The 8,955-nt window shown below is 53.8% G+C and overlaps 1 protein-coding gene across 5 annotated transcripts in view; it reads left to right on the top strand.

Annotated features, from left to right (window-relative positions):
- RANBP3 (RAN binding protein 3) overlaps positions 1 to 8,955 on the top strand; it is a 62,316-nt gene that overhangs the window by 50,726 nt on the left and 2,635 nt on the right. For all 5 annotated transcript variants that reach the window (XM_011943514.1, XM_011943513.1, XM_011943512.1 and 2 more), the window contains 6 exons: positions 896 to 1,015; positions 3,201 to 3,304; positions 4,006 to 4,084; positions 4,963 to 5,065; positions 5,601 to 5,710; positions 7,574 to 7,694. In XM_011943514.1, the coding sequence (XP_011798904.1) occupies positions 896 to 1,015; positions 3,201 to 3,304; positions 4,006 to 4,084; positions 4,963 to 5,065; positions 5,601 to 5,710; positions 7,574 to 7,694 (637 nt within the window). The remainder of the gene's footprint in view (positions 1 to 895; positions 1,016 to 3,200; positions 3,305 to 4,005; positions 4,085 to 4,962; positions 5,066 to 5,600; positions 5,711 to 7,573; positions 7,695 to 8,955) is intronic.

Below are 8,955 nucleotides of genomic sequence, written 5' to 3'. Positions count from 1 at the left end.
CACATACACACACCACATACCACATACACCACATACCACATACACCACATACACGTAACACACACACACCATATACACATAACACACACCGCACATGCACACACACACCACACATACCGCACGCACACACCACATACACATAACACACGCACACATACCACACACCACATACACATACCACACACAACACATACACAAAACACACACACCACACACATACCCCCCCACACACACCACACATACACACCATACATACCACACACCACATATACATATCACACACACACCACATACACACACCACATACCACATACACCACATACACATAACACACACATACACCACACACACACACACCACACATACCCCACACACAGCACACACACCACACACACACACACGCGGGACTGGGTGTGCTTTAACAGAAATGGAATCGCACTTCTGTGTCCCACAAGCTGCTCTCTTTTCTGATCCGTGTATTGTCGGTATGTCAGAGGTCTACCTCCCTCTCAGTGGTAACAGCTGTGCTGTACTTTTTTTCCCCATATTTTCTAGCGTAAATTATTTTGTTCCTCAGCTAATGATGAGCATCTAGGTTATTTCCTGTCCTCTGCTGGCACCAAGGCTTCTGCAGGGCACAGGTGTTTCTTTTTTGTTGTTTGGAGATAGGTTCTTGCTCCCTCACCCAGGCTGGAGTGCAGTGGTGTGATCTCAGCTCACTGCAACTCCCAGGCTCAAGCAGTCCTCCTGTCTCAGCCTCCTGAGTAGCTGGGACTGCAGGCACGTGCAGAGGAGACGCGTGGAGTACATGACCTGGTGTGGGATTACTGGGCATCCGTCTGGGCCAAGTGTGGCACTGGTTTTGATTACTCTGTTTTGTTTTTGTTTTTGATAGGAGAAAGAACCCCAGAAAAATGAGTCCAGCAATGCCTCTGAAGAGGAAGCCTGTGAGAAAAAAGACCCCGCCACACAGCAAGCCTTTGTATTTGGGCAGAACTTGAGGGACAGAGTTAAGGTATGTGAGCTGTTGAACCAGCACATTGACTTTTTATGCCTTCCCCAGGTTCAACAGCAGGTAAGTCAGTAGATTTTCCTTTTAACAGGGGAGGGGAAACGTGGGACAAAGAAGGTGTTAGTGAGGCAGCCCCATGGCTCCCAGCACAGTCAACTGTTGGTGTGCGTGTGCTGGGCCCTGGCAATTCCCCACCAGCGGCCCAGGCTTTGGAGCCCTCACCTGCAGTGGCTTCTCAAGTCAGGGTCCCTGGTACTCATGGTAGCAGGGGACAGGGGAGGTGACTGAACCTGAGGCCTCAGGCTTTCACAGCAGAGAAGAAAGACAGCATGGTCCAGTGCTGTCAGCTCTGCCCAGAGGTTTCTGTTCCTGGCTTCTCCATTTCGACACTAGCAGCATTATGGCTGGACCATTCCTAGTTTCTGAGGAGTCACCCTGGATACTGCAGGTTGCTGAGCAGCATCCCTGGCCTCCACCCACCCAATGCTCCTGACATCTGACAACCACAAATGTCCCCAGACGTGGCCAGTATTCCCTGTGGAGTAGAATCACCCCCATTAAGAACTGTAACCTTATTTTTTTTTAAGTGGGGCAGGGTGGGGTGACGACACAGTCTTCTCTCCTGAAAAGGAGCAAACATCTGCCACCTCTTGGCTGCCCTCCAGGCATGTGGTCCTAGTTTGGAGACTGTGGGGTGGGGAAGGGCTGGCAGTAGTTGGGAACAGTGGCCCTGGACCATGCACTGGGACTCTAGGAAGACCAGGGTCAGCCAGCACCACCTTTCTCAGCCACAGACATGGAATGTGCTACAGCATCTCAAGAAACTCCACTGGCCAGAAGTTTCTTTCAGAGCCCGAGAGGTGGCATCGGTGGCTGTGTCTAGAGACATTTGTGGTTGTCACAACTAGGAGGTACTTCTGGAGGCCAGGGATGCCACTCCACCCATTGCAGTGCCCAGGATAGCCACACCACAGGGAATGATCTGGGCCCCATGGCAATATGTCAGTAGTGTCGACGGGGAGGGCCCTCGAAATCAACAAAAACCTCTCTAGCATGCAGAAAGCAGCGGCTCGTGTTTTCTGCTTTCCTTTCTGTTACTCACCGTCCAACAGAAGCCCAAGTCGAGAAGCATGGAAAGTTGATGTTGCTGTCGCCATGGCTTTAGGCAAAATAATGAGTCCCTCAGGGGCTTCTCCCTCCAAGGAGGAAAGGAGGGCAAGAGGCGGGGAAGGGCTTGGCCTGTGGAGCTCAGGCCCTGTGGAATCTCTGCCTTGAGTCTGGGGAGACGGCTGCTCTGAATTTGGTGGGGTCGGCTTCGTGCAAAAGTCAGAGACTTGCGTGCACTTCACAGTCTCAGTCAAATCCCAGCCTCTCCTTCCAGGGCAAACATGAACCATGGATTCTTTTTTTTTCTTTGGACACGGAGCCTTGCTGTGTCACCCAGGCTGGAGTGCAGTGGCTTGATCTCTGCTCACTGCAACCTGCACCTCCCGGGTTCAGGTGATTCTTCTGCCTCAGCCTCCCAAATATCTGGGATTACAGGCGCCCACTGCCACACCCAGCTAATTTTTTGTATTTTTAGTAGAGGTGGGGTTTCTCCATGTTGGCCAGGCTGGTCTCGAATTACTGACCTCAAGTGATTCCCCCCAGCCTCAGCCTCCCATAGTGCTGGGATTACAGGCATGAGCCACTGCGCCCAGCCAGAGCCGTGGTTTCTTAACCCTCTGAGCCTCTGCTTCCTTGTTGGTCCCTAACATCCCCCTCTCAGGCCTCATGAGGATTAAAGCAGATCATGCATTTGACAGACTCAGCATAGCAACTGGTAGGAAAGAGGCCCTCAAGAAATGCTGTTTCTATCATGTTCATAGTAAACCCCCAAAACACCAACTTTGTGACGTTGTGTTCTCCTTACCAAGCGTTGACCAAGAGGCCAGCTTAGGCGTGGTTTTATAAGGAGGCGGAAAAGGCTCCCTGAAGCCTCATGAGCTCTCTCTCCATCTTAACTGTTAAAGCAAAAGGTGGTGGAGTTGATTACAGCCCTGCCCCCCAGCATGTGCACGTGCACACCCAGGTGGGTGCAGGAGAGGGCTCATGACTCCCAGCAGCTCCATGCAGCTCAGGGGCTCTGCAGACACCACCCTACCCCCCACCCTACCCCCGATTACTGAGCACTTTGTCTCATTCCCAGCTGATCAATGAGAGCGTGGACGAAGCCGACATGGAGAACGCTGGACACCCCGGCGCAGACACGCCAACTGCAACCAACTATTTCCTTCAGTATATCAGTTCCAGGTGTGTGTCTCAGGCCCAGCAGCCAGCCTAGCATGGGGATGCAGGTGGCCGCAAGGGCTTCTGCCACAGAGGGGTCTGTGGTGCCCGTGCCTGACTCAGACCCACAATCCAGGTCGCCCTTGGGCCCATCTCTCATTCCCCACTCTGGGCACAACCGTGGGCGGGCCAGGACCGTAGGCCTTGTGCTGCGATTCACTGGACGCCTGAGACAGGTTCTGTGGGCTTGTCCAGGGGCCCATGGAGGATACAGCCCAGCCCTTGGAGTGTGCCCTCTGTCTCGCAGACCTCATGCCCAGAGCAGAACAGAGCAGGCTGGAGGCGCCTCCTTGTCCTGGGTTTGGGCACCTGGGGCAAAGACCTCAGCATGCCATTGACTGGCGTGGCTGCTACCCACGGCCCAGCTGCCCCTCCAGGTGTCTCAGAAGAAAGCGTGTCCCACCTGGGAGATGGGCGGGCCGAGCCGGTAGAAGGTGGCTTCCCCCGTGCTGTGGGTCCCTCCATCAGAGGGAGCTAAGGGTTCATGTTTCCAATGGCACAGGGAGGCCTGTGGCATCCTGCCTCTGACACGCCACCCTGTGCACAGTAGGGGAGACCCCTCCACTGTGCCCTCTGCGCCAGTGTGTGCTCCATGGGTGCCCACACGTTTGCCTAGCCACATTCCCACATGACGCCCCCACACTCACTGCACATCTTCTCTTCAGTTTAGAGAACTCAACCAATAGTGCCGACGCCTCCAGCAACAAATTTGTATTTGGCCAGAACATGAGCGAGCGAGTTTTGGTGAGTGGCCGTGTTGGGAATGTTCTTGGGGACCAGAGGTGCTCGGCATCAGCCCCAGATTGAGGGGACATGGAGAGCGGGGCTGCCGTGTTGTCCTTTGTGAGATGGGGATGGCTTCAGTAACAAGTGAGAGAGGGAAGACCCTGCTCAGACTTGGCGTGAAAACTGGCCAGCGCCACTGGCTGCCCAGGAGCTGGCATTCGCTCTTCCCAGCTCCTCTCTGCTGACCACGGCCAGCTTCATCCCAAGATGGGCTTCCCTGGAGGCTGCAGGGCCCTGCTGACAGTCGGAGTCCACGGTTCCTCCCCACCAGGCCAACTGACAAAAGTCGTGTGGGACAGGGCTGCCGGCCTCCCTGCTCCTGTGAGCATAACCGCGGCCAAGGCCTTTTGTGCAAGAAAGGCCCGTCTCCGTTCCCAGGAGCCCAGCCAGCCTGGGAGAGGGTTCTAGAATGGCTTGCCTACCTCTTTACATGTGTTCCTTTTTCTTCCTGATTCCACCCAGCTCCACTGTGACTGCGTGAGGGCCTGTCCTGAGCTGCCTGGTCACTCTAGCTGTCTTGAGTTCTGCTGCATTAAGGACTCTGCAGCTTCTCTTCGTTTATGGCCACGCTGCCTTTTTTCTATTTCAATGAAATAGTCAAAGTCTTGCCTCACCCAGACGGAGTGTCCAGTGTGGTCCAAGGGGACTGTCGGCTGGTGGCACTCACCCCCTGCTAATGCCTGAGGGACCACGTGGAGAGCTCCCAGGCAGTTCAGGGTGTCACCAGGAGCGGGCAGGAGTGCTGTGGGCAGCATGGTGTTGGGGGCCAGGCAGAGAGGTGCTCAGAGCTACAGCTGAAGGACCACACAAGCTCCCTCTTCCTTGTATGCCTGCAGAGCCCCCCAAAATTAAACGAGGTCAGTTCAGATGCCAACAGGGAAAATGCAGCTGTTGAGTCAGGGTCTGAGTCCTCGTCCCAGGAGGCCACCCCTGAGAAAGGTACGTTACCATCCCACCGCTGCATGGGGCTCATGGTAGGTCATCTTGGGGGATGATGAGGGGATGCTGGGTCCATTCACACCCCCAGCCGGGAGGGATAAGGGGCCCAACTCCCGCAGCAGTAACGACCACACGTGAACCAGCTACTAAGCCAGGGCCGTGACCTCCAGGGTCCTGCCTTGCAGGAGCAGAGACGGGTTTATGATAAAGAACTCGAGGGGCTGTGTCACCTTGTGGCTGTGGGGAGGGTGGGGAGGCGCAGACAGCAGGCGTGGAGGAGTCCCTCACTGTCCCCCGTCCTCTGCTCAGCAGGAACAGGAGAGTCTAGGGCCACGCTTGGCCCCCAGATGGTCTCCCTGCAGCTTCCGAGACCGTGTGCCCTGGCTCTGTCTAGGGACCACTTGGGTTGCCAGGTCGGGCCTGCCAGGGGCAGCTGGCATCCTTGAGACCAGAACCGACCCTCTCATCTCCTGTGAGCTGCACGCTCTCCCCTCGCCAAATAATTAGTCAGTCTTTTTGGCCAATAACTTTTCAGAGTCCCTGGCCGAGTCGGCAGCCGCCTACACCAAGGCAACAGCGCGGAAGTGTTTGTTGGAAAAAGTGGAAGTCATCACCGGGGAGGAAGCGGAGAGCAATGTGTTACAGGTGAGGGGCCGGCCCCTCCTCGATGGCCCTGGGTCTTCCGTGCACCTGGGGTCCAACCCCAAGGGCTGGGCGCACATCCTCTGAGCACACAGGCCTGCCACTGAGATGACAGAGGGGCCACTGGCTCTGGGACTTTGTTGGTGGCGCTTGTAGAGAGAGCTTAGGCTCTCTCTACAAGGGGTTTCTTGCATGTCTTTGGTTTCAGAGGAGGAGGATCTGTTTGAGACACTCTTTGTTTTGTTTTAATTTTTTTTGAGACAGGGTCTTACTCTGTCATCCAGGCTGGAGTGCAGTGGCACGATCTTGGCTCACTGCAACCTCTGCTTCCTAGGTTCAAGGGATTCTCGTGCCTCAGTCTCCTGAGTAGCTGGGATTACAGGGGTGCACCACCACACCCGGCTAATTTTGGTATTTTAATAGAGACGGAGTTTCACCCTGTTGGCCAGGCTGGTCTTGAACTCCTGACCTCATGTGATCCACCCGCCTTGGCCTCCCAAAGTGCTGGATTACAGGCATGAGCTCCCGTGCCCAGCCTGAAACATTCTTGATGGTTCAGGGAATGACAAAGACTGTCATAACAAACATCTCTTGTAACCGAGCTGACAACTATATTTGTCACCTGGCATCCTGTGGTGTCTTCGTAGGGAAAAAAATCAGGTGCAGCCAGAGCTTCCATCCCACTGTCCCCTGTTGGCATCCCCCATCCCCTCCTCCTGAGGCCACACCACCCAGGTTGGGCAGCATCCATCTGCTTCCTCTCCTGTGGCACATAAGCATGTGTCTGTGTCTGTAAACCGGGTGGCGTATTGTGGGGTTTTTAAGAACACTGCTTTTTTTTCCCCACTTACATTTTGTAATCTGTTCGTGTTGAAAGAGATTGACTTAGCGGGTATGTGGAAAGCCATGTGGGGTGTCTGTCTCGTATTTTTCTTTGTTTATATATACACAACCGCTGTATTGAAATACAGTACACATGCTATATAATCCACCCTTTTAAAGCATACAATTCCGTGGTTTCCAGTATATTCACAGAGTTAGACAACTTTCACCACAATCTAATGTACATTTTTGCCCCCAAAAAGAACACTGTCCCATTCCCCCAGAAAGAGCATCGTCCGTTTGCAGTCACTCCTCCTCCCTCCCCAGCCCCTGGCAGCCACAAATCCATTTCCTGTCTCTGTTTTTTGCCTGTCCTTGACATTTCATATAAATGGTGTCAGTGCACTATGTGGCCTTTTGTGTCTGGCTTCTCTCGCTGAGCCAGGGGTTCATCCGCCTTGCGACAGGGGTTGGAGCCTCATTCTTCCTTAAGACTGAGTGAGATGCACTGTGGGGACGGGCCACATGTGTCGGTCCATTCCTCCTTGAGGCTGGGCTACGGCGAATGATGCTGCTGTGCGCGTTCATATGCGATCTGTGTGTGAACACGAGCAGATGTTCCATTTCTCTTGGGTACATACCGAGGAATGGAATTGCCCGGGCATGTGGTCATTCCTTGTTGAGCACTTTGAGGAGCTGCCAGACTCTCTTCCACAGCAGTGGCACCGTGCGGCCTTCCCACTGGCAGTGTGTGAGGGTTCCAGCTTCCCCACGTGGGTACAGCCATCCTAGAGTGCGCAGAGAGGTTTCTCACTGTTGTTTTGCTTTTCATTTCCTTAGTGATTCTTTTAATTTCCGATACCCCTTTTACAACATAAAGCCTGTTCTAGCTTGAGGGCAGGACAAAAACACTGACGAAGGTGGCCCCCAGGCCATCATTGGCCAGCCCTGGCAGTCCACACAGGCTAAAGGGCGACTCTCAGGGTGTGGCTGCAGCAGGACAGCAGCTGGGGTCTCTGCTCACCAGCGGCTACTGTGTTCCAGATGCAGTGCAAGCTGTTTGTCTTCGACAAGACCTCACAGTCCTGGGTGGAGAGAGGCCGGGGGCTGCTCAGACTCAATGACATGGCATCCACGGACGACGGCACGCTACAGTCCCGACTAGGTGAGCTGCAGAGGGCTGCGCTGTGGCCGCAGGAGGACTGGGGACTGTGCAACTCCAAAGGGAAGGAAGCTGGGGAGATCCTGACCCTACCCTTGTGAGAGTCAAGGCGCAGAGTCGGTCCCCCATGAGAGCTGCCCCTCAGACCCACTCCCTGCACACAGCTCTCAACACCACCCTCGCACACTGGCTCCAGCTGCCAGCTTGTCCGTGATTCTCTTAGTGTCAAAATGGACAAAAGTCTATGGAAGTTTTTAAACTGATTTTCTGACAGTGAAAGTGGCAGGTTTATGATAGAAAGGAAAACAAAATCAAACATCAAGTCTAATTCCTTGATAAAGAGAAATTTTGACCGGGCACGGTGGCTCACGCCTGTAATCCCAGCACTTTGGGAGGCCGAGGTGGGTGGATCACTTGAGGTCAGGAGTTCAAGACCAGCCTGGGCAACATGGCGAAACCCTGTCTCTACTAAAAATACAAAAATTAGCCAGGCGTGGTGATAGATGTCTGTAATCCCAGCTACTCAGGGAGGCTGAGGCAGGAGAATTGCTTGAACCTGAGAGGCAGAGGTTGCAGTGAGCCAAGATTGAGCCACTGCACTCTAGCCTGAGCGACAGACCAAGACTCTGTCTCAAAAAAAATAAAGTATACTGTTTTTGAAAAACTTTTATGTTAATATTCCACTGACAGTTAATGGACTTTTCCCTATTGGTGGACGTTTAGCTTGGAGTACCTGCATACACACACCCACTTAGGGAAATCAGCCCGTGTGTGCACATTTGAAATGTGGGTGTATCCTTTTTTTTCTTTCTAAAAGTGATTTCACTCCATCACCCAGGCTGGAGTGCAGTGGCGTGATCGTCGCCTTAAATTCCTGGGCTCAAGTGATCCTCCCACCTCAGCCTCCTGAGTAGCTGGGACTACAGACGCACACCACCACGTCTGGCTAATTTTTTATTTTTGTCTTTGTAGAGATAGGGTCTCCCTATGTTGCCCAGCCTGGTCTTGAGCTCCTGGCCTCAAACAGTCCTCCCACCTCAGCCTCCCAAAGCACTGGAATTACAGGCGTGAGCCACTACGCTGGGACCATCTTTTTGTTTTATCTTCCTGAGTCAAAGCGTCTTCTGGCCTTTTCATAAATACGGGTTTCAGGCCCAGCAGTAACTCAGGTGGCCCCCTGGAATTCAGGGTAGTGTTCATGCACTTCGATCAGAAACACTGCCCTAGTCAGAACAGATGGGTGTCCCTGCAGGCTGGGACTGCT

Source organism: Colobus angolensis, unplaced genomic scaffold (assembly GCF_000951035.1).
Source record: "Colobus angolensis palliatus isolate OR3802 unplaced genomic scaffold, Cang.pa_1.0 Scaffold22, whole genome shotgun sequence".
Classification (NCBI taxonomy): domain Eukaryota; kingdom Metazoa; phylum Chordata; class Mammalia; order Primates; family Cercopithecidae; genus Colobus; species Colobus angolensis.
Note: the sequence above shows the minus strand (reverse complement) of the source record. Positions and strands in the feature narration are given on the sequence as shown.